Source organism: Cherax quadricarinatus, chromosome 43 (genome assembly GCF_038502225.1).
Source record: "Cherax quadricarinatus isolate ZL_2023a chromosome 43, ASM3850222v1, whole genome shotgun sequence".
NCBI lineage: Eukaryota > Metazoa > Arthropoda > Malacostraca > Decapoda > Parastacidae > Cherax > Cherax quadricarinatus.
In genome coordinates this window covers 25,359,436-25,384,589 of record NC_091334.1, presented here as the reverse complement: position 1 = coordinate 25,384,589, position 25,154 = coordinate 25,359,436, and the positions used below count along the sequence as shown (strand labels likewise).

Genomic DNA, 25,154 nt, shown 5'->3' with positions numbered 1-25,154 from the left:
TATTGTTTTCCCGTTGTTTGTGTGCAACAGTTGTGTAAGAGAAGGACGACCGGTGCTTTATTTTAATCCTTTGAGGGTTCATGCCGTAGTTCTACAACTTTGAAGCCAGGGTCCGTGCCATAGTTATACGTGATGAGCTCAGCTCAGCTGAGATGAGCTGAGAGAAGGGGTCGATGCAGTAAGTGTGAGCAATATAAAACAAATCCTGCAGCACGCAGTGCATAATGAGAAAAAAACTAGGATTTTGTATATGGTTTAAAACAACAACTTTGCGATGTATTTTCATGTGGTTTTTATGGTTGTATTCTTGGTTTCGTGGTCTCATTTGATAAAATGGAAAATATATTACAGAAATAGACAAGATTTTGATGGGTTTTCGGACTGAAAATAGCAAAAACGTTAGTTTGTTGCCAATGTTCAAGAGTAAACAAATCACCTCTCACATCCATTATGCGTCAGCTGGTGGGTCTGATGTGCGTTCATGAAGGCGCTCATATTATTTATACAATTATTACAATATTGCATAACAATGGCTCATCTATTTTTTGTGTGAATAAACAATCAAAATGGAATTCACGTGTAAAGTCTGGAAGTATTACTAATAAACAGAGAAAATGTTAATTAAGCACCAGGAAAGTCTGCATTATTTATTCTGGATTCTGTTTTGAAATTGGCGTATAGTGAAATTAGTGTAAAATTGGCCAAATTCTTTAAACTAAACATATTGATCAATAAGGTTAACTCTCCTGTTCTGATGCCTCTGTAAATTCCTCTTTTCTCTTCTAATCAATTCTTTAGTCTTCTCTTCATCCATTTGGGATCGTTCTTATTTTTATTATTTTATTATCACACTGGCCGATTCCCACCAAGGCAGGGTGGCCCAAAAAAGAAAAACTTTCACCATCATTCACTCCATCACTGTCTTGCCAGAAGGGTGCTTTACACTACAGTTTTTAAACTGCAACATTAACACCCCTCCTTCAGTTCTTATTTGACTTAATTTCTCTCTGTGACATTCAGAGGCAGATCTCAGTTACTGCAATTTGAACAATGTGAATTTCAATTTAGTCCAAATTAATGTTAGTTTTCCCCATCTCTTCAAATAGGATGCAGAAATTGCATATAATTTGAAGAGTGCAACCATTGCATGGGGTTAATTATTCATAGTGACGGAGAGCTGGCGGTACGTACTGTGAGCTCTGTATGTCATGAAGATAAAGGTCATAGATACAGATCCCTGTAGAAATCTTCCTTATGAAGAAAGATTGAAGACTCTTAAGTTACATTCACTTGTTAGACGAAGAATGAGGGGAGACCTGATCGAAGTGTATAAGTGGACGATAGGTATTAATAAAGGGGATATTAATAAGGTCTTGAGGATGTCTCTCCAAGAGAGAACCCGCAGTAATGGATTTAAATTAGATAAGTTTAGATTTAGAAAGGACATAGGAAAGTATTGGTTTGGAAATAGGGTAGTTGATGAGTGGAACAGTCTACCTACTTGGGTTATTGAGGCTGGGACTTTGGGTAGTTTCAAATTTAGGTTGGATAAGTACATGAGTGGGAGGGGTTGGATTTGAGAGAGGGACTTGCACATCGGAGCTTGTTTCTTGGGTGGCATTGAAAATTGGGTTGGCCAAATGTTTTGTTAGTGGGATGAATTGTAAAGGACCTGCCTAGTATGGGCCAACAGGCCTGCTGCAGTGTTCCTCCTTTCTTATGTTCTTATGTTCTTATGTCATTATTGTCAGAAGAGTAGTTAGCTAGATAACCCCAGTCAAGGCTAGACAGGTCTTCCCTTAGTCTCTTATTGACACATCATAACATAACCTAACCTAACCTTAACCTAATCTAACCCAACCCAACTTAACCTAACTTAACCCACCCTAATCTAACCCAACCCAACTTAACCTAACTTAACCCACCCTAGTCTAACCCAACCCAACTTAACCTAAGTTAATCCACCCTAATCTAACCCAACCTAACTTTAACCTAATCTAACCCAACTGAACCTAACCTAACCCAACTTAACCTTAACCTAATGTAACCCAACCCAACCCAACCCAACTTAACCTTAACCTAATCTAACCCAACTAAACCTAACCTAACTTAACCTAACCCAACCTAACCTAACATAACCTAACCTAACGTAACCTAACCTTAACCTAATCTAACCCAACCTAATCTAACCCAACTAAACCTAACCTAACCCAACCTAACCTTTACCTAATGTAACCCAACTCAACCTAACCTAACCTAGCCTAACCCAACCTAACCTAACCTAACCTAACCCAACCTAACCTAACCTTAACCTAATGTAACCCAACTTAACCTAACCTAACCTAACCTTAACCTAATCTTAACCTAATCTAACCCAACTCAACCTAACCTAACTTTTCAAAGGTATTCTAACCATTCTGGTAGTATTCCCTGGTAATATCAACATTCTGGTAGTATTCCCTGGTAACATCAACATTCTGGGAGTATTCCCTGGTAATATCAACATTCTGGTAGTATTCCCTGGTAACATCAACATTCTGGGAGTATTCCCTGGTAATATCAACATTCTTGTAGTATTCCCTGGTAATATCAACATTCTGGTAGTATTCCCTGGTAATATCAACATTCTGGGAGTATTCCCTGGTAACATCAACATTCTGGGAGTATTCCCTGGTAACATCAACATTCTGGTAGTATTCCCTGGTAATATCAACATAGATGTTTGATCACTTGTGTTAGGCTCTTCACTAGATTATTTATGAATGTAAGTTATCATATGTGTTTGTAAATTGTCTGAGTTACTGTAAATTGAATATCAAATGTAAATCCAACGTGAGTGTAAACGTGTGTTGATAATGATACCGACAAGTTGTGAGACATGTACAACAGGCAAGTATCTTTATTGGTGGAGTATGTTACCTACACAGGAAGATTCTTCAGTCAAATAGAGACAGCAAGAGCAGCAACAAGCTTAGAGAAAATAGTATATGAGGTGGTCAGTCCCTCAGCCTGACCACCTCAAACCTTGAAGAGGTTTGATGGATTAATTAATTACATCATCTGTACTGCACTGCTGCTCCTGCTGCCTCGTTATATGACTGAATAAACCTATTTTGTAGGTAAAATATAGACTGTGGTAAAAGTTATGTACTCTGACACCCATAATCATTGTTTCAGGTCATTGTTGTTACTGGACCAGTACTACTGGTAGCTTAGTTATTGGACCAGTACTACTGGTAGCTTAGTTACTGGACCAGTACTACTGGTAGCTTAGTTATTGGACCAGTACTACTGGTAGCTTAGTTACTGGACCAGTACTACTGGTAGCTTTGTTACTGGACCAGTACTACTGGTAGCTTAGTTATTGGACCAGTACTACTGGTAGCTTAGTTACTGGACCAGTACTACTGGTAGCTTGGTAAAAGTTATTTACTCTGACACCAGTAAACATTGTTTCAGGTCATTGTTGTTACTGGACCAGTACCGCAAGAAGTCCCAGTTGTTCCGAACAAACGTGGTTCTGGTCCCTCTGGGTGACGACTTCCGGTTCGTTCGACCAGAGGAATGGGATGACCAATTTAACAACTACCAACGACTGTTTGACTATCTCAACACCAATGATGACCTTCATGTTGAGGTAACCATAGGTGGGCTCCGGTTATACTGCAGGGCCTCGCTTATACTGAAGGGCCTCGCTTATACTGCAGGGCCTCGCTTATACTGCAGGGCCTCACTTATACTGCAGTGCCTCGCTTATACTGCAGGGCCTCGCTTATACTGCAGGGCCTCGCTTATACTGCAGGGCCTCGCTTATACTGCAGGGCCTTGCTTATACTGCAGGGCCTCGCTTGTACTGCAGGGCCTCGCTTATACTGCAGGGCCTCGCTTATACTGCAAGGCCTCGCTTGTACTGCAGGTCCTCGCTTGTACTGCAGGGCCTTACTTATATTGCAGGTCCTCACTTGTACTGCAGGTCCTCGCTTATACTGCAGGTCCTCGCTTGTACTGCAGGGCCTCGCTTGTACTGCAGGTCCTCGCTTGTACTGCAGGTCCTCGCTTGTACTGCAAGGCCTCGCTTGTACTGCAGGTCCTCGCTTGTACTGCAGGGCCTTGCTTGTACTGCAGGGCCTCGCTTGTACTGCAGGTCCTTGCTTGCACTGCAGGGCCTCGCTTGTATTGCAGGGCCTCGCTTGTACTGCAGGGCCTCGCTTGTACTGCAGGGCCTCGCTTGTACTGCAGGGCCTCGCTTGTACTGCAGGGTCTCGCTTGTACTGCAGGGTCTCGCTTGTACTGCAGGGTCTCGCTTGTACTGCAGGGCCTCGCTTGTACTGCAGGGCCTCGCTTGTACTGCAGGGTCTCGCTTGTACTGCAGGGCCTCGCTTGTACTGCAGGGCCTCGCTTGTACTGCAGGGCTTCGCTTATACTGCAGGGCCTCGCTTGTACTGCAGGGCCTCGCTTGTACTGCAGGGCCTTGGTTGTACTGCAGGGCTCCGCTCATACTGCAGGGCCCCACTTATACCACAGGGCCCTGCTTATACAGCAGGTTAGGTTCCGGGCTACTGCTGTACAGGATTCCCCACGTATACAACAGGTTAGGTTCCTGGCATGTATCCATCTCACCCTGGTTGGACCCTGGTGTACATAACACTGGTGGTGTACTACCTGGTATGGACCCTGGTGTACATACCACTGGTGATGTACTACCTGGTATGGACCCTGGTGTGCATACCCCTGGTTTCTCCAGTATTGACTGTGCATTTGACAAACTATTGTATATTTGACTGTTGGGCAGATGCCTGGCTTTGTATGTCCCACTATTGTGCACCTCTGTCCCATCTGTAACATTTTCCTGTTTGGCCTCTTTCTTTGGTGTAATCATTTCTCTTTGTGTCTAAAAATGATTTCTGTTCATTTTCCATTCCTCTGATTTTTCTGTAGCACCACATTTCTTTTACATGATGGTCTGGGCAACTCGGGTCATAACATTCTCCAAACTATGTTGAAGCTTGCACATCACTGGGTGGAAGCACCTGCACTCTTTGTCAAAGTGACACTTTCCCTTTCTCAACATGTTCACACATTTTCTGTTGTGTTTATTTAACCAAGCTCTCCCATATAGGCACATCCCTTTTTTCATAATATTTGCAGATGTCCTGACTGCCTACATTTACTGAATTCGACTCCTTCCTGAGTTCTGCCAAGTGATTTCCATTCTCTTGTTTTCTTTCATCTAAGCATATTTCTTCCAGGTTTTCCTTCTTCTCAATGTCATGCATCTGTTTCTTTTTTTTTTTCTTTTCTGACTTGCCCTGAATGATGGTCTCTCCTTATTTCAGCTCCTGAGTCCTTACCTTTACATGAATCCCTCTCCTTGTTCCCTACCACAGAATCAAAGATGGGAATATATGAGTGTATAGTAGTACCAACACTCTTATACAGGTATGAAGCATGGGTGGTGAATGTTGCAACAAGGAGAAGGCTGGAGGCAGTGGAGATGTGTCTGAGAGCAATGTGTGGTGTGAATATAATGCAGAGAATACGTAGCATGAAGATAACAAGGAGGTGTGGGGCTACTAAAAGTATTATCCAGAGGGCTGAGGAGGGATTGTTGAGGTGGTTTGGATATTTAGAGAAGATGGAACAAAATAGAATGGCTTGGAAAGTGTATAAATCTGTAGTGGAAGGTGGGAGTGGTAGGGGTCAGCCTATGAAAGGTTGGAGGGAGGGGATAAAGGAGGTTTTGTGTATGAGGGACTTGGACTTCCAGGAAGTGTGTGTGAGAGTGTTAGAGAGCAGTGAGTGGAGACGAATAGTTTTTATGACTTGACGTGCTGTTTCGGTGTGAGTAAGTTAACGTTTATGGAGGGATCAGGGAAACCATTTAACAGGACTTGAGTCCTGGAGATGGAAAGTACAGTGCCTGCACTCTGAAGGACGGGTAGAGATATGTTGCAGTTTTATAACTGTAGTGTGAGTGCACTCTGGCAAGACACTGATGGAGTGAATGGTGATAAATGTTTTTTTTTATTCCCGGTCACGCTGCCTTGGTTGGAGATAGCCAATGTGTTAATAAACAAAATAGTTATGCAGCCTCTCCTCACTTAACAACAGAGCTGCGTTCCTAAGATCACGACTGTAAACGAATTGTTCACTAAGTGAGGAGCGTACTATAATGGTAGTGGGTTTCTGTCAACCATCTTTGATATTGTTATAATGTCACATTTGTACCATTTATAACATTTTTAGTATATTTTTAAATGTTTATACAGTAGTGTAGTGTATATTGTAATAAACAGGACAGAGGGAATCGGCTCTAATATACATTATTTAGGTCAGAGAGCCGTCATAAGTCTGAGGCGTTGGTAAATGAGTACGTCGCTAAGTTAGCACAAGCTGTGTTTGATAAATTACTTGTATGTATTGTACTGAAAGCCTGGAATTGTCACTGTACAGTGTAGTGTATCACTGTACAGTGTAGTGTGTCACTGTACAGTGTAGTATGTCACTGTACAGTGTAGTGTGTCTCTACAGTGTAGTGTGTCACTGTACAGTGTAGTGTGTCACTGTACAGTGTAGTGTGTCACTGTACAGTGTAGTATGTCACTGTACAGTGTAGTGTGTCTCTGTACAATATCTGTCACTGTACAGTGTAGTATGTCACTGTACAGTGTAGTGTGTCTCTGTACAGTGTAGTGTGTCTCTGTACAGTGTAGTGTGTCACTGTACAGTGTAGTGTGTCACTGTACAATATGTCACTGTACAGTGTAGTATGTCACTGTACAGTGTAGTGTGTCACTGTACAATATCTGTCACTGTACAGTGTAGTATGTCACTGTACAGTGTAGTGTGTCACTGTACAGTGTAGTGTGTCACTGTACAGTGTAGTGTGTCACTGTACAGTGTAGTGTGTCACTGTACAGTGTAGTGTGTCACTGTACAATATCTGTCACTGTACAGTGTAGTGTGTCTCTGTACAGTGTAGTGTGTCACTGTACAATATCTGTCACTGTACAGTGTAGTGTGTCACTGTACAGTGTAGTGTGTCACTGTACAGTGTAGTATGTCACTGTACAGTGTAGTATGTCACTGTACAATATCTGTCACTGTACAGTGTAGTGTGTCACTGTACAGTGTAAGATGTCACTGTACAGTGTAGTATGTCACTGTACAATATCTGTCACTGTACAGTGTAGTGTGTCACTGTACAGTGTAGTATGTCACTGTACAATATGTCACTGTACAGTGTAGTGTGTCACTGTACAGTGTAGTGTGTCACTGTACAGTGTAGTATGTCACTGTACAGTGTAGTATGTCACTGTACAATATCTGTCACTGTACAGTGTAGTGTGTCACTGTACAGTATCTGTCACTGTACAGTGTAGTGTGTCTCTGTACAGTGTAGTGTGTCACTGTACAATATCTGTCACTGTACAGTGTAGTGTGTCTCTGTACAGTGTAGTGTGTCACTGTACAATATCTGTCACTGTACAGTGTAGTGTGTCACTGTACAGTGTAGTATGTCACTGTACAGTGTAGTGTGTCACTGTACAGTGTAGTGTGTCACTGTACAGTGTAGTATGTCACTGTACAGTGTAGTGTGTCTCTGTACAGTGTAGTGTGTCTCTGTACAGTGTAGTATGTCACTGTACAGTGTAGTGTGTCTCTGTACAGTGTAGTATGTCACTACAGTGTAGTGTGTCTCTGTACAGTGTAGTGTGTCACTGTACAGTGTAGTGTGTCACTGTACAGTGTAGTGTGTCACTGTACAGTGTAGTATGTCACTGTACAGTGTAGTGTGTCTCTGTACAATATCTGTCACTGTACAGTGTAGTATGTCACTGTACAGTGTAGTGTGTCTCTGTACAGTGTAGTATGTCACTGTACAGTGTAGTGTGTCTCTGTACAGTGTAGTGTGTCACTGTACAGTGTAGTGTGTCACTGTACAATATCTGTCACTGTACAGTGTAGTGTGTCTCTGTACAGTGTAGTGTGTCACTGTACAATATCTGTCACTGTACAGTGTAGTGTGTCTCTGTACAGTGTAGTGTGTCGCTGTACAGTGTAGTATGTCACTATAATAATTAAAATCCATGTTAATGAGATAATGCATCATGCTGGCAGGCACAGTTTGGTACACTTGCGGACTACTTCCGGGCAGTGCATGAGGAGAGTGAGTCGCTGAGCGGCGGTGCTGGCAGTGGTGGTGAGGACGACATCTTCCCGAGCCTCACCGGCGACTTCTTCACTTACGCCGACCGTGATGACCATTACTGGAGTGGTTACTATACTACCAGACCTTTCCACAAGACCTTGACTAGAGTCCTGGAGGGTTATCTCAGGTATGTAAGACAGTACTGACCTTGACCAGAGTCCTGGAGGGTTATCTCAGGTATGTAAGACAGTACTGACCTTGACCAGAGTCTTGGTGGGTTACCTCAGGCAAGTAAGGAATGTCTATCAGTGATAGCTGTGGTATATATCAAGTCTAACAATGATATCTGAGGTATATATCAAGTCTAGCAGTGATATTTGGGGTATATATCAAGTCTAGCAATGATATCTGAAGTATATATCAAGTCTAGCAGTGATATTTGGGGTATATATCAAGTCTAGCAGTGATATCTGAGGTATATATCAAGTCTAGTAGTGATATCTGAGGTATATATCAAGTCTAGCAGTGATATCTGAGGTATATATCAAGTCTAGCAGAGATATTTGGGGTATATATCAAGTCTAGCAATGATATCTGAAGTATATATTAAGTCTAGCAGTGATATTTGGGGTATATATCAAGTCTACCAGTGATATCTGAGGTATATATCAAGTCTAGCAGTGATATTTGGGGTATATATCAAGTCTAGCAATGATATCTGAAGTATATATCAAGTCTAGCAGTGATATTTGGGGTATATATCAAGTCTAGCAGTGATATCTGAGGTATATATCAAGTCTAGCAGTGATATTTGGGGTATATATCAAGTCTAGCAATGATATCTGAAGTATATATCAAGTCTAGCAGTGATATTTGGGGTATATATCAAGTCTAGCAGTGATATTTGGGGTATATATCAAGTCTAGCAGTGATATCTGAGGTATATATCAAGTCTAGCAGTGATATTTGGGGTATATATCAAGTTTAGAACTTGTAAATCTTTTATTTTTTTACAGTAAGTGAGAGGATATAATTTACAGTGGGACAGAACTATATTTAATGACCTCTGACTGAGGTCCTCTTCAGTGGATCAACCTCTGAAGAGGTGGCACTGGTGTTATACAGAGTGCCATACACTGTTATAGGTGCTCCTCCACTTACAATGGGGTTACGTTCCTATAAATAAGTCGATAAATACAGCAGATTGTTGATTAATATGTCTTTGGTGTGTTTTACACTGCAGTACTTTGTACAGGTGATGGTAAAACATTATGAGTTGCTCTAGTTCCCAGAAGAACATATTCACTGTACTTGTTATTGCTTGTTGATCTGTGGGAAGAGTTGATGTGACCTGTACAATATCTGTCCAAACATATGACAGGCTGTCTGACCCTGTACAATACCTGTGCTAACATATGACAGGCTATTAGGAACACAGGTAATAATGGCCTGTTGACCTGGTCATAATGGGTTGAAGCAAAACAAACTCGGCAGAATATTTCGCTTATATTTTTCTTCACCAAATGTTTATATACATATATATACACACCCTTTGGGATTTTGTTGTATATTTCTTACTAGTTCTTGTTCTTGTTCTCCATGGGGAAGTGGAACGGAAGTCTTCCTCTGTAAGCCATACGTGTCATAAGAGTTGACTAAAATGCCGGGAGCAAAGGGCTAGTAACCCCTTCTTCTGTATATATTACTAAATGTAAAAGGAGAAACTCATTTTTCTCTTTGGGCCACCCCACCTCAGTGGGAAATGGCTGGTGCATTGAAAGAAGAATGTACACTTATGTACACTATGTACAAGAATGGAGTATAAGTGTACTACACAGTGATTAAGGCATAGACAGCAGCCTGAGAGAAAGGACTGTGCTTCAACCAGCTAGAGGTGAGTCTGGTAAATGCTACACAAATAACCCACATAAAAGAGAGAAGCTTACGACGACGTTTCGGTCCGACTTGGACCATTTACAAAGCCACACTAACCAGAAGTGGAGCAGGACGGCTATATATAGGCAAATGCTGACCATGAGTGACACCACATTGTCTCAGCACTTGGCAGGCTCATCTGTGATTAATTAATGAACCAAGGTACTGATTTAATGATGGGCCCTAAAAGATTGCTAAACCCTTAGTACCCGGTTTGCTGGTTGGGAGGCAGCCTATATGGGAGTGTGTACATGCGCTGAATAAAGTGTAACGTACTCTTGGCATGCCACACAGGCTATCTGACCTTGTACAATGCCTGTACAAATATGTGACAGGCTATCTGACCCTGTATAATACCTGTACAAATATATGACTGGCTATCTGACCCTGTACAATACCTGTACAAACATATGACAAGCTATCTGACCCTGTACAATACCTGTACAAATATATAACAGGCTATCTGACCCTGTACAATACCTGTACAAACATATGACACGCTCAAATAACCCAAACATAGGAGAGAGACGCTTATGATTACATTTTGGTCTGACGTGGACCATTTGCAGAGTCACACTAACACAAAAGAGTGAGGTAGCCCTTTCTTCTCTTAAATCTAATATGTACCAATATTGTCATCCCCTTTTCTGACAAAGGCAGTTTGGTGGTTTCTTTTGTTAGTGAGGATTGCCTCCATAAAGCTGAAGCCTTGCTCTCTGACTCATGTACCTACATTCCTCTCGTTTTCAATCCTCTTGACAGCATCAAGAGAACTTTCAACAATGAACTTTGAACTCTTTCCAACCTCTGTCCTCCCAACCTTGACCTTTTTCAAGGTTTCTGTTGTACTTGTCCCTCTCTGTCTTATTTCTATGATCTTAAAACTCATAAACTTGATATTCCTCTACATCCCATCATATCCTTTTGAGGTTCTGTCTCCTGTTCCCTTGCTTCTTGCCTGGCCAAAACCCTCATTTCTTCTCTTGGTACTTTTTCTCTTGCTCACCTTTGTCACTTTCGAGACTTCATCAAACATGTGCGTCCTCTCCCGGCCTGTAAGATGCTCAGTCTTGACGTTGAGTCCCTCTTCACAATGTTCCTCTTGATGACGTTATTTATTTTCTCAGAGAGAAGGTCAGTGATGGGTTACTTCATCTCCCTATACCACTGATGTCTTTCATGATCTTATTCGCCTTTGTGTGGACTCTAACTCCTTTTCCTTCCAAGGTAAATTTTATTCTCAAACCTTTGGTGTCACCATGGGCTCTCCTCTATCCCCTGTTCTTGCTTACCTTTATATGGAATACTTCGAAACTATTCTTTTTCCTCTATTGGTGTGCGTCCTTCCCTCTGGCTTTGCTATGTAGATGATATCTTTGATCTTTGGTCCTGTGACTCTAGTCTTTTCTAGCAACTTCTCATTGCCCTTAAAAATCTTGCTCCTCCTATCAAGTTTAAAACTAAATGGGAATCTAACTCTTTGCTTCCTTTCCTTGATGTACATGTTCACTGCTCAGTTACAGGTTTTTGTCCTTGCCATTTATCACATGCCTATGCACAGAGGCATGTATATTCGTACTTTTCTTACCATGCTTCCTCTGTCAAGAGAAGTGTTCTTATTTCCTTCTTTCTCTCCATTCCTTTTCGCTAAACTAATACTGTAAGCAATAATCTAGTTCATACCTTTCCTGTTATAGATGCCCCTGGTGTCTCCTCTATTTCATGCTCCTCTTGTCCTCTCCAATACTTTGGAGAAACTGGCTGCTCTCTTTCTGACAGACTTAAGGAGCACAAAAGAAGTGTTAGGAATGCCGACACTAATAATGGTCTTTTCTGTCATGTTAGAGATCACAGTCATTCTATTGACTGGTCCTCTGCTGAAACTCTCTACCCAACTTCTTATTCACAACTTTCCTTGTATGAATCTTGGTCCTGACTTTGTCTCTGTTGATGCTTGCCTTTCTTATTACATTGTCAAATGCTCCAAACTTCAGAGCACTTGTGAATTAACCTCATCCTTCCTTCTCCTCCATTCCCTGCCTCTTCTCCTTTCCTGTTTTTTCCTTTTTCTTTCTTTATTTTCTTTCCTTCAGCCTATTGTGTTGTGTCAGTACTTCCTATATACACTGGCTACCTCACATTTTTGTGTTAGTGTGACTTTGTAAATGGTCCAAGTTGGACCAGAATGTCATCCTAAGTTTCTCTCTCCTATGTGTGTGTATTATTATTTGTGTATTGTTCCAGTCATGGTGTTGTACTTTGTGTCATGACCCCAGGGTCGTTGTGGCCATCTCACTGCTGTCAAATTAACTGTTAGAATGCTTTTACAAATATAAAGTACAGTGGACCTCCGCGAATTCGCAGTTCCAAATTCGCGGCTTCAGTAATTCGCGAATTTTCCCTTAGAGAGTAACTAATAATTGTTCGCTGAAATCCCCACAAATTTGCATTTTTTTTTTTTTTTTTTTTTTTTTTTTTTTTGTATAATTTTTATGCATTTTAATGCTAAATATTAGGAAAAATGTAATTTAATAATTTTGTAACAAATATTAGTGTAAATTCAGCAAAATTTCCATATAAAATTTAATCCTGTATTAATTTTTTAGTGCTTTACTAAATTAAATTATTACTGTATATTTACCGTACATATACCAAAGATGGACCCCAATGGAAATAAGTCACTTTGACTTTTTTGGGATATCCGAGGTTCTCTATACATACAAATACAAATACAGATACAAATACAAATATTTATTTCCTTGTAAAGCTTACAGTGTGTGGTTTACATGTTATAAGATTTAAATACAAAGATGGCCACTGTCGTGCCTAGGCACTTCGGCCAGACTAATACTAATTCTTAAGCTATTATGATATAGGCCATATTTGAGCAGTACGTTTGAACATATTATTAGCTACTTAATTAGGAACATTCTCAATTAGGTACATACATAATTAGGTTTAAAATAGTTAGCCAGTCATATCATTTAATATTAATACAAATGGCAAATTTAGTAATGGGATTCGATTTGTCTTGGCATGATATATTGTTTGTATTAAAGCCGTACTGGAGGAGTAACTTAGACAAACTTAGGATTAACTTAAGATTTAATAAGACTAACATAAGATTTAATAGGTAGTAGCTATATTAGGAAGTGGATGTTTACAGTCCTTTGGGTGGGTGTAGGTGGAAATTATGGGGGAATTACAGATAACGATTAGTCTATGTTCATGATACGAAAAAGAGAATTGGGTGGTTTTCATTTGGTTAGCTGATGATGGGGTTTGTTATGGAGATGAGATGAAGATTGAGACACTAATGCACCATATGGGAATCTTTATTTCCTAAATAAAGATTCCCATATGGTGCATAAGAGTCTCAATCTTCAACTTGTCGGTTTTCAAAGCCATTATCACATGGAGATGAGATGTTTTTTAATGGTAGTTTTGAAAATGGTGGTTGAGTCTGTGGTTCTAGAGCTTTTAGACAGGGAGTTCCAGATTATAGGCCCTTTTATGTACATCAAAGATTTGTATAGGTTTAGCCAGACACGGGGAATGTCAGAAAGTTTTGTGTCTGGTGTCATGTCTATGGGTCCTGTTGCAACTATCAAGAAATTGTTTTAGTTCTGGGTTAAAATTAGAGCTTATGGTTCTGTAAATGTAGATAAATAACATAAAAGGCACAATACCGTGATTGAAACGATACATAAATAACCCGCAAATAGAAGAGAGAAGTTTACGACGACATTTCGGTCAGACTTCAGTCCAAGTCGGACCGAAACGTCGCCATAAGCTCCTCACTTCTATTTGCGGGTTATTTGTGTACTGTAAATGTAGACTGCACAATAGTAGGTGTGAATGTTCTGTACGGTGAGTAGGTTTAAGCCTTTGAAGAGTGGGGGTGTTTGCTGTCTTGCATTGGATTGCATGATAATTCTCACTACGACTTTCTGTTGGGTTATTATTGGTTTAGGTGAGCTGCTGCTCTTGATCCCCCATGCACAAAGAGCATAGGTGAGGTAGGGATGAATGAGTGAATAGTATAGTGTGAGCAGGACTCAAGAAATCGTAATGACACGATTGCAGGGCTGATTGTGGTACGTAGTAGCGTATCTTGGAGAGGATTCCAACTGTTTTGGATATTTTTTTTTATATTAGTCTTGAATTTCAGGTTGCTGTCAAGGTGCTCTATGTATGATAATCTATGTAACTGTATTTGTGTATACCTGAATAACTTACTTAAAACGAGGTTGTATGAATTACAGTATACCAAAGAAAATGGGCTTGCATGAATTACATATGGGGGTAACATTAGGATGTATTTTACATTCTAGCATTGCGGGAGACATAGCAGTACAGTACTGTATACGAGTTTATCTTTACATTGTTTTTTTCTAAGAATGATGTATGAAGCTGAGTTCGAAATTAAATTAAAGTGTTTTGGGGCATATTTAGGGTTTAAACTATAAAAAAGGCACTTTTTAAACCGTGTTCAGAATTCACGGTTTTTCCAAATTTGCGGGTGGTCTTGAAACATAACCCCCATGAATTTGGGGGGACTACTGTATTTAGTACATATTAATAAACGTATTACAGTAAAGGAATATAATAAAATTATCATTTCCTTTGCATTTTCAACAATAAAAATATCAGTATGAGGAAGGAGAGGTGGATGGGTGGGATGCTCACAGACTGGTGGCCCTTAACACCACCATCCTCACACATTTCAGAGTTTGTTTACAATATACAGTGGACCCCCGCATAATGATTACCTCCGAATGCGACCAATTATGTAAGTGTATTTATGTAAGTGCGTTTGTACGTGTATGTTTGGGGGTCTGAAATGGACTAATCTACTTCACAATATTCCTTATGGGAATAAATTCGGTCAGTACTGGCACCTGAACATACTTATGGAGTGAAAAAATATCGTTAACCGGGGGTCCACTGTACAAGTATGCCAACTAAACGATGCACAAATATATATGAAGTAGGTACTGTAAATACATTACATCTAGGTTCATTTTATTTTTTAACCTTTATTATGCAAAGATAAACAGAGGATACATAAACACTGGGAGAGTCATGGACACATACAACATGATATATAAACACTGGGAGAGTGTCTATGGACTTATACAGTTCGTGTCAACTCTCTCAATTTGTATAAAAACATTGTCTCCAGCAAGCTCACATATGAACACAGATGATATGAAAACAAAGCAAGTATTGACTGGTGCAGGAATCATCTAATTTAATCACAAACACAGATCTGAGAATCATATGGGACACTTATGTACAGACCAATGAGAGGTGGGACGGGGGAGGCAGGGCAGGAAGCTAGGTCTCTCTCATAAAGACTGACACATAGTCAGGCATGTTACCCAACTGTCTACTGTAATACTATCACTCAATAAGTAAATAAAGAGATAATTACTGTAACTAAATACAAGTATTAAAAAGTAAGCAAAAGAGATGTTTATGCTGGCGAAGACAAGAGACAGAGAGTGGTGGTTCACCATCACCAGGAATGTGTGTGTCACTAAAACAGAGAGACAGAGAGTGGTGCCTCACCATCACCGGGAATGTGTGTGTCACTATAACACCATTGTAAAGTCAAAATATCATAAGTCATAAAGCGAGGATTACCATACACTGTTATACAGAGCTCCATACATTGACAGGGGTGCCGAGGTGCTATACACAGCGATGGTTGCCACTCAGAGCACGATGGGCACCACTGGTAGCAGTGATGGCACTATGGTGGAGGTGGCAGAGGCACTGATGGCAATGTTGGTGTCATCACGGCGGAGCTTGGCACTCTTCCAGCACCACGATGGCATCACAGGCACTGCCAAGGATCATGTGGTGGTTGACTATGCTAACAAGTCAGTATTAGTCTCTATTATACCCTATTATTCTTTATTAATATGTATTGCTGTGTATTAACTTTAGTAATATGTATTAATGTGTATTAACTTGTATTAATGTGTATTAACTTGTATTAATGTATTGTATTAATATGTATTAATTTGTGTGTTTGAGTGTGTGTGTGTGAGTGATAATGTGTGAGTGTGGTGAAAGTGTTGAATGATGATGAAAGTATTTTCTTTTTGGGGATTTTCTTTCTTTTTTGGGTCACCCTGCCTCGGTGGGAGACGGCCGACTTGTTGAAAAAAACAAAAAAATTAATTTATATTAATGTATATTAACTTGTGGGAGCAAGGGGCTAGTAACTTCTTCTCCTGTATAAATTACTAAATTTAAAAAGAGAAACTTTCATTTTTCTTTTTGGGTCATGTCCTCAGTAGGATATGGCCAGTTTGTTGAAAGAAGAAATATTGACTTGTATTAATATGTATTTGTATTAATGTATATAAATTTGTAGATGGAATACAAGGAAAATGGAAGCAGCAGGTAAAAGAGGTGAAGGTTTATAAGCTAAAGGAGGAGGCAGTTAGGGTAAGATTATATTATTTTTTTATTAACACATTGGCCGATTCCCACCAAGGCAGGGTGGCCTGAAAAACAAAAACTTTGATCATCATTCACTCCATCACTCTCTTGCCAGAGGGGTGCTTTATACTACAGTTATAAAACTGCAACATTAATACCCCTCCTTCAGAGTGCAGGCACTGTACTTCCCATCTCCAGGACTCAAGTCCAGCCTGCCGGTTTCCCTGAATCCCTTCATAAATGTTACTTTGCTCACACTCCAACAGCACGTCAAGTATTAAAAACCATTTTCTCCATTCACTCCTATCAAATACGCTCATGCACGTTTGCTGGAAATCCAAGCCCCTTGCACACAAAACCTCCTTTACCCCCTCCGTCCAACCCTTCCTAGGCCGACCCCTACCCTGCCTTCCCTCCACTACAGATTTATACACTCCTAAGTGCACCACTCACCCTTTTCCCCTCATCAATTCTGTGATTCACCTCATCCTTCATAGACCCATCCGCTGACACGTCCACTCCTAAATATCTGAATACATTACCTTCTCCATACTCTCTCCCTCCAATCTGATATCCAATCTTTCATCACTTAATCTTTTTGTTATCCTCATAACCTTACTCTTTCCTATATTCACTTTTAACTTCCTTCTTTTACATACCCTACCAAATTCATCCACCAACCTCTGCAACTTCTCTTCAGAATCTCCCAAGAGCACAGTGTCATCAGCAAAGAGCAGCTGTGACAACTCCCACTTTGTGCTTGATTCTTTATCTTTTAACTCCACGCCTCTTGCCAAGACCCTCAAATTCACTTCTCTTACAACTCCTTTTATAAATATATTGAACAACCACGGTGACATCACACATCCTTGTCTAAGGCCTACTTTTACTGGGAAAGATATAAACAACTATTGAAGGATAGATGGACTAGTGAAGTTTGGAGGGAAAGAGTATGGAGGAGGTTGAAGATGTATGGAGTACATTGAAGAATGTAGTGTTAGTGTTCAGCAGAAGTTTGTGGTTACAGGAAAGTGGGTGCAGGAGGGAAGAATAGCGAGTGGTGGAATGATGATGTAAAGAGAGTAGTAAGAGAGAAAAAGTTAGCATATGAGAGGTTTTTACAAAGTACAAGTGATGTGAGGAGGGAGTATATGGAGAGAATAAGAGAGGTTAAGAGTTTGGTGAAGCAATATAAAAAGAGAGCAAATGAGAGACTGGGTGAGATGTTATCAACAAATTTTTTAAGTTGACGAAGCCTAGGGAACGAATGGATTAGTTAGTTAAAAATAGGAGAGGAGAGTTAAAGGTATCAGGAAGATGGAGGGAATATTTTGAGGAATTGTTAAATGTTGATGAAGATAGGGAAGCTGTGATTTCGTGTATAGGGCAAGGAGGAATAACATCTTGTAGGAGTGAGGAGAAGCGAGTTGTGAGTGTGGGGGAAGTTCGTGAGGCAGTGGATAGAATGAAAGGTGGTAAGGCAGCTGGGATTGATGGGATAAAGATAGAATGTTAAAAGCAGGTGGGGATATAGTTTTTGAGTGGTTGGTGCTTCTGTTATTGAAAGAATTAAGAGTAAGACAGAGAGTAGGATAACAGATGAACAAAGAGGATTTAAGAAGGGTAGGGGGTGTGTAGACCAAGTGTTTACAGTGAAATATATAGGTGAACAGTATTTAAATGAGGGTAAAGAGGTTTTTGTGGCATTTATGGTTTTGGAAAAGGCATATGACAGGGTGGATAGGGGGGCAATGTGGCAGATGTTGCAAATGTATGGAAATGTATGGGGTTAAAAGATAAAGAATCTAACAGTGTGGGAGTTGTCACAGTTGCTCTTTGCTGATGACACTGTGCTTTTGGGAGATTCTGAAGAGAAGTTGCAGAGGTTGGTGGATGAGTTTGGTAGGGTATGTAAAAGAAGAAAATTGAAAGTGAATATAGGAAAGAGTAAGGTGAAGAGGATAACAAAAAAAATAGGTAACAAAAGGTTGAATATTGGATTGGAGGGAGAGAGTATGGAGGAGGTGAATGTATTCAGATATTTAGGAGTGGACATGTCACCAGATGGGTCTATGAAAGATGAAGTGAACCATAGAATTGATGAGGGGAAAAGGTGAGTGGTGCACTGAGGAGTCTGTTGGGAGAAATTACTTTGTCCATGGAATCAAAGAGGGGAGCGAAACATGGATGGTGAATGTTGCAACAAGGAGAAGGCTGGAGGCAGTGGAGATGTCATGTCTGAGGGCAATGTGTGGTGTGAATATAATGCAGAGAATTCATAGTTTGGAAGTTAGGAGGAGGTGCGGGATTACCAAAGCTGTTATCCAGAGGGCTGAGGAGGGGTTGTAAAAGTGGTTCAGGCATGTAGAGAGGATAGAACAAAATAGTGACTTCAAGAGTGTATAAATCTGTATTGGAGGGAAGACGGGGTAGAGGTCGGCCTAGGAACGGTTGAAGGGAGGGGGTAAAGGAGGTTTTGTGTATGAAGGGCTTGGACTTCCAGCAAATATTCATGAGCGTGTTAGATAGGAGCGAATGGAAACAAATGGATTTTAATACTTGACGTGCTGTTGGAGTGTGAGCAAGGTAACATTTATGAAGGGGTTCAGGGAAACTGGCAGACCAGACTTGAGTCCTGGAGATGGGAAGTACAGTGCCTGCACTCTGAAGGAGGGGTGTTAATGTTGCAGTTTTATAACTGTAGTGTAAAGCACCCTTCTGGCAAGACAATGATGGAGTGAATAATGATGAAAGTTTTTCTTTTTTGGGCTGCCCTGCCTTGGTGGCCACCCTGCCTTGGTGGCCACCCTGTTTTGGTGGCCACTTGGCCTTGTTGCCCACCCAGCCTTGGTGACCACCCTGCCTTGGTGGCCACCCTGCCTTGATGGCGACCCTGCCTTGGTGGCCACCCTGCCTTGGTGGCCACCCTGCCTTGATGGCCACCCTGCCTTGGTGGCAACCCTGCCTTGGTGGCCACCCAGCCTTGGTGGCCACCCTGCCTTGGTGGCCACCCTGCCTTGATGGCGACCCTGCCTTAGTGGCCACCCTGCCTTGGTGGCGACCCTGCCTTGGTGGCCACCTGGCCTTGTTGCCCACCCGGCCTTGGTGGCCACCCTGCCTTGGTAGGAAACAGCTGATGTGTTAAAAAAAATTGTATTATGTATTAATTTGTATTAATGTGTATTTGTGTTATGTATTAGCCCTTAAACTGTCCAAACATTGATGTACATTTTCGCTGTCAGCGATCTGAATAATTAAAAAAAAAAAAAAACTTTAAGTAAATAGAGCAATTCTCTATGTGTAATAAGACCAAAAATAAAAAAAATGTTATGGTGAGTACTTACAGAAATATTAGGTGGCGAACTTGGCGCTGGACGCTCACCTGACGGTAACGTGGAGTCCTTCCGCTTGCAGAAATTTTGCCAATACCTTTTTTCTTGTTTTTAGTTTATATAATTTTTATGTTCTGATAACTGCAATTTATAGTAGTTATTGTGATTTTATAGCCAATGTTTGATGTGACACTAATATTGGGTTGTGAAGCAGTACTCAGTCACAGACACACTGACAGGTTAATGTTTTCACCTGTCTTGGTCACACAATATTGTCTAGAAATACAGTGGAACCTCTATTTGCGAGTTTAATCCTTTCCATGACCTTGCTCGCAACTGGATTTGCTCGTTTGCAGAGTCAATTTTCCTCATTTAAATTAATTGAAATGCAACTAATCCGTTCCAGTGGAATTCTGTACTTCAATAATTTCGCTAATATCAACTCTACGGCTTATTTATCTATCTCACTTCATATAATATGACATAATAAACAATATAAATAACATACAAACCTGATATATATACTCTAAAATGAATAAAATATATCATTCATGTGGTGGTATGGGCGGTGTCGGCGGTGGACGAGTTTGTCTGGAGACCGGGCAAAATACAGTGGACCCCGGTATTCGATGGCATCGGTATTCGATAAATCCGGTATTCGATGCATTATATCGCAAAAAAATTTCCTCGGTATTCGATTGAAAACCCGGTATTCGATACGATTCGTACGAGACCTGTCCACATGTGGCCTGAACTGCCCCTTGTGTGCCAGTGTTTACAAGCCAGCCAGTGTGCGCGCATCTAAGGATACATTCGGTACATTCCATATTATCCATATTATCACTGTGTTTGGTGCTTGTTTCTGCAAAATAAGTCACCATGGGCCCCAAGAAAGCTTCTAGTGCCAACCCTGTGGTAAAAAGGGTGAGAATTAGTATGGAAATTAAGAAAGATTTTGAAGGGTTTGGGGCTAACCCTGAGAAGCCTATACCAGTTGTGGAATACATTGTGCCTACTTCAAAAATTAAGGAAATGTGTGCACAGTGGGTTGAAGTGCAAACCTTTATGGATGAAAATCACCCTAACACAGCTATTACAATGACAATGTTGTGGCCCATTTTAGACAAATCGTAAAGGAACGAGAGGTACAGAGCTCTATGGACAGATATGTTGTGCGACAGAGGTCCAGTGACTCTCAAGCTGGTCCTAGTGGCATTAAAAGAAGAAGGGAAGTAACCCCCGGAAAAGGACTTGCTACCTCAAGTCCTAATGGAAGGGGATTCCCCTTCTAAACACTAACACCTCTCCCTTCCTTCCATCCCATCAATCATCACCAGATCTTCATTAAAGGTAAGTGTCAATTATTTTATTGTTATTGTAATTATTCTATTGTATTAAACTTAATATTTCATGTAGTAATTTTTTTTTTCATACTTTTGGGTGTCTTGCACGGATTAATTTGATTTTCATTATTTCTTATGAGGAAAATTGATTCGGTTTTCAATATTATCGGTATTCGATGAGCTCTCAGGAACGGATTAATATCGAATACCGGGGGTCCACTGTACTTCATGAATAATATAGTTAATATCATCTATACGGCTTATTTATATATCACAGTTCATCTAATATGACATAACAAACAATATGAATAATATAGAAACCTGATATATACTCTAGAATGAATAAAATATGTCATTATGTAACAGGTGGAGGCGGCCACAACCGCTCCCTCTTTGTTGTGGTAAACACTGCCATCTAGTGATGGCCTTTTGAAGCCGTCTGTTACAATTGTTATATGTAGTACATTATTATTATATATGTATTATTATACATATATTATTATTATTATTATTGTATTATATTATACTATTATTATTATATGTATTATTATTATACATATTATTATTACATATAAATAATTTGTAATTTTTGTTCACACAAAAAATATAAGATTTACTGTTATTCCTTATTGCAATAATTGTATAAATGTCAACCCATTCAGGACTCCATATTGGAATGGACAGTGGCGTCATTTGTTTACTCTGTAACAGCCAAGCAATGGACCATTTCTCCTAGGTTGAGCTCTATTTCAAGGCACTTTTCATCATGAAAGCAATTAAAATCATATCTATTTCTGTAATATATCTTTCATTCTATCAAATGAGACCCAAAAAACGAGAATACAACCATAAAAACCATTCGAAATTACCGCTAAGGGGTGGCTAATTGCTGAGAAGTGAACTCCATTATTTATGCTTAGATTTCTTTCATTTTTGGTGTACATTAAGAAGCATCTTTCCATCATACATTGCCCAAGTTTCAATAAGATAGTCCAACAAACAAATGAGATACAATTCCCAAGATCAAGATCAAGAGTCCCTCACCAGTATCAAGGAACCTTCCTTGAGGTCTGCTCGCTTATGGAAATTTTGCTCTCGTATGGAAGCAAAAAATCGACCCATCAACTGCTCGTATTTGGAAAAACTTGCACGTGGACACGCTCGCAAGTAGAGGTTCCATTGTATATTCAAATTGTTTACAGGTCCCAGCAATGTTTTTAGAAGTGCTGGAGTGTATGAGACTCCTTGAAATAGTGTCAAATAAGAGTGTCAGTATACTGCTGACGTTGCAGTCACTCAATATTGATGATCGTGCACTGCTCCAGTGAACTCCGGCTTTATTTGTTCTCAGGGTTACATCTATCTGTCTATATCTGTCTGTCTAGCTGTCTATCTGTCTAGCTATCTGTCAAGCTGTCTGTCTAGTTATCTGTCTAGCTGTCTGTCTAGCTCTGTCTTTCTTTATCTGTTTTTATCTGCTATCTGTCTGCCTGTGTATGTGTCTCAGTCTGCCTGTGTGTGTATCTCTGTCTGTCTCAGAGAGGTGCTCATCAACCAGCAAGTATTACATACATTACAGAATCATCATGTCTGATTCCTGAACAAGTGGAAATGTGTATTACTTGCCACAGTCATGCTTATTATGCCTTAGATCTACAAGTACAGTATAGCACTTTGTCTGGTATAGAACTTTGTCTGGTATAGCACTTTGTCTGGTATAGAACTTTGTCTGGTATAGAACTTTGTCTGGTATAGAACTTTGTCTGGTATAGAACTTTGTCTGGTATAGAACTTTGTCTGGTATAGAACTTTGTCTGGTATAGAACTTTGTCTGGTATAGAACTTTGTCTGGTATAGAACTTTGTCTGGTATAGCACTTTGTCTGGTATAGAACTTTGTCTGGTATAGAACTTTGTCTGGTATAGAACTTTGTCTGGTATAGAACTTTGTCTGGTATAGAACTTTGTCTGGTATAGAACTTTGTCTGGTATAGAACTTTGTCTGGTATAGCACTTTGTCTGGTATAGAACTTTGTCTGGTATAGAACTTTGTCTGGTATAGAACTTTGTCTGGTATAGAACTTTGTCTGGTATAGAACTTTGTCTGGTATAGAACTTTGTCTGGTATAGAACTTTGTCTGGTATAGCACTTTGTCTGGTATAGAACTTTGTCTGGTATAGAACTTTGTCTGGTATAGAACTTTGTCTGGTATAGAACTTTGTCTGGTATAGCACTTTGTCTGGTATAGAACTTTGTCTGGTATAGAACTTTGTCTGGTATAGAACTTTGTCTGGTATAGCACTTTGTCTGGTATAGCACTTTGTCTGGTATAGAACTTTGTCTGGTATAGAACTTTGTCTGGTATAGCACTTTGTCTGGTATAGAACTTTGTCTGGTATAGAACTTTGTCTGGTATAGCACTTTGTCTGGTATAGAACTTTGTCTGGTATAGCACTTTGTCTGGTATAGAACTTTGTCTGGTATAGCACTTTGTCTGGTATAGCACTTTGTCTGGTATAGAACTTTGTCTGGTATAGAACTTTGTCTGGTATAGAACTTTGTCTGGTATAGCACTTTGTCTGGTATAGAACTTTGTCTGGTATAGCACTTTGTCTGGTATAGAACTTTGTCTGGTATAGAACTTTGTCTGGTATAGCACTTTGTCTGGTATAGCACTTTGTCTGGTATAGAACTTTGTCTGGTATAGAACTTTGTCTGGTATAGCACTTTGTCTGGTATAGAACTTTGTCTGGTATAGCACTTTGTCTGGTATAGAACTTTGTCTGGTATAGAACTTTGTCTGGTATAGAACTTTGTCTGGTATAGAACTTTGTCTGGTATAGCACTTTGTCTGGTATAGCACTTTGTCTGGTATAGAACTTTGTCTGGTATAGAACTTTGTCTGATATAGAACTTTGTCTGGTATAGAACTTTGTCTGGTATAGAACTTTGTCTGATATAGAACTTTGTCTGGTATAGCACTTTGTCTGGTATAGAACTTTGTCTGGTATAGAACTTTGTCTGGTATAGAACTTTGTCTGGTATAGAACTTTGTCTGGTATAGAACTTTGTCTGGTATAGAACTTTGTCTGGTATAGAACTTTGTCTGGTATAGAACTTTGTCTGGTATAGAACTTTGTCTGGTATAGAACTTTGTCTGGTATAGAACTTTGTCTGGTATAGAACTTTGTCTGGTATAGAACTTTGTCTGGTATAGAACTTTGTCTGGTATAGAACTTTGTCTGGTATAGAACTTTGTCTGGTATAGAACTTTGTCTGGTATAGCACTTTGTCTGGTATAGAACTTTGTCTGGTATAGAACTTTGTCTGGTATAGCACTTTGTCTGGTATAGAACTTTGTCTGGTATAGAACTTTGTCTGGTATAGAACTTTGTCTGGTATAGAACTTTGTCTGGTATAGCACTTTGTCTGGTATAGAACTTTGTCTGGTATAGAACTTTGTCTGGTATAGCACTTTGTCTGGTATAGAACTTTGTCTGGTATAGAACTTTGTCTGGTATAGAACTTTGTCTGGTATAGCACTTTGTCTGGTATAGAACTTTGTCTGGTATAGAACTTTGTCTGGTATAGAACTTTGTCTGGTATAGAACTTTGTCTGGTATAGAACTTTGTCTGGTATAGCACTTTGTCTGGTATAGAACTTTGTCTGGTATAGCACTTTGTCTGGTATAGAACTTTGTTTGGTATAGAACTTTGTCTGGTATAGCACTTTGTCTGGTATAGAACTTTGTCTGGTATAGAACTTTGTCTGACTTTTATGGGTTATCCTAGGTAATTTACACTATAAATAATAACTGTATATATGTGTACCTGTGAGACAGAAACAGAAATAAAGATTGAGACAGCCAAAGTCAGTCAGCCAGCCACCTGGCCAGTCAGTCAGTCAGTCAGCCACCTGGCCAGTCAGCCAGCCAG

At 40.0% G+C, this 25,154-nt stretch overlaps 1 protein-coding gene across 5 annotated transcripts in view; it reads left to right on the top strand.

The window, feature by feature from the left end:
• LOC128694208 (alpha-mannosidase 2x-like) overlaps window positions 1–25,154 on the top strand; it is a 152,787-nt gene that overhangs the window by 52,620 nt on the left and 75,013 nt on the right. For all 5 annotated transcript variants that reach the window (XR_011393124.1, XM_070093753.1, XM_053784206.2 and 2 more), the window contains exons 10-12: window positions 3,460–3,637; window positions 8,122–8,339; window positions 15,772–15,975. Coding sequence is in view for 4 of the 5 variants with exons in the window: in XM_070093753.1 (XP_069949854.1) it covers window positions 3,460–3,637; window positions 8,122–8,339; window positions 15,772–15,975 (600 nt within the window). In the remaining variant the exon portion in view is untranslated. The remainder of the gene's footprint in view (window positions 1–3,459; window positions 3,638–8,121; window positions 8,340–15,771; window positions 15,976–25,154) is intronic.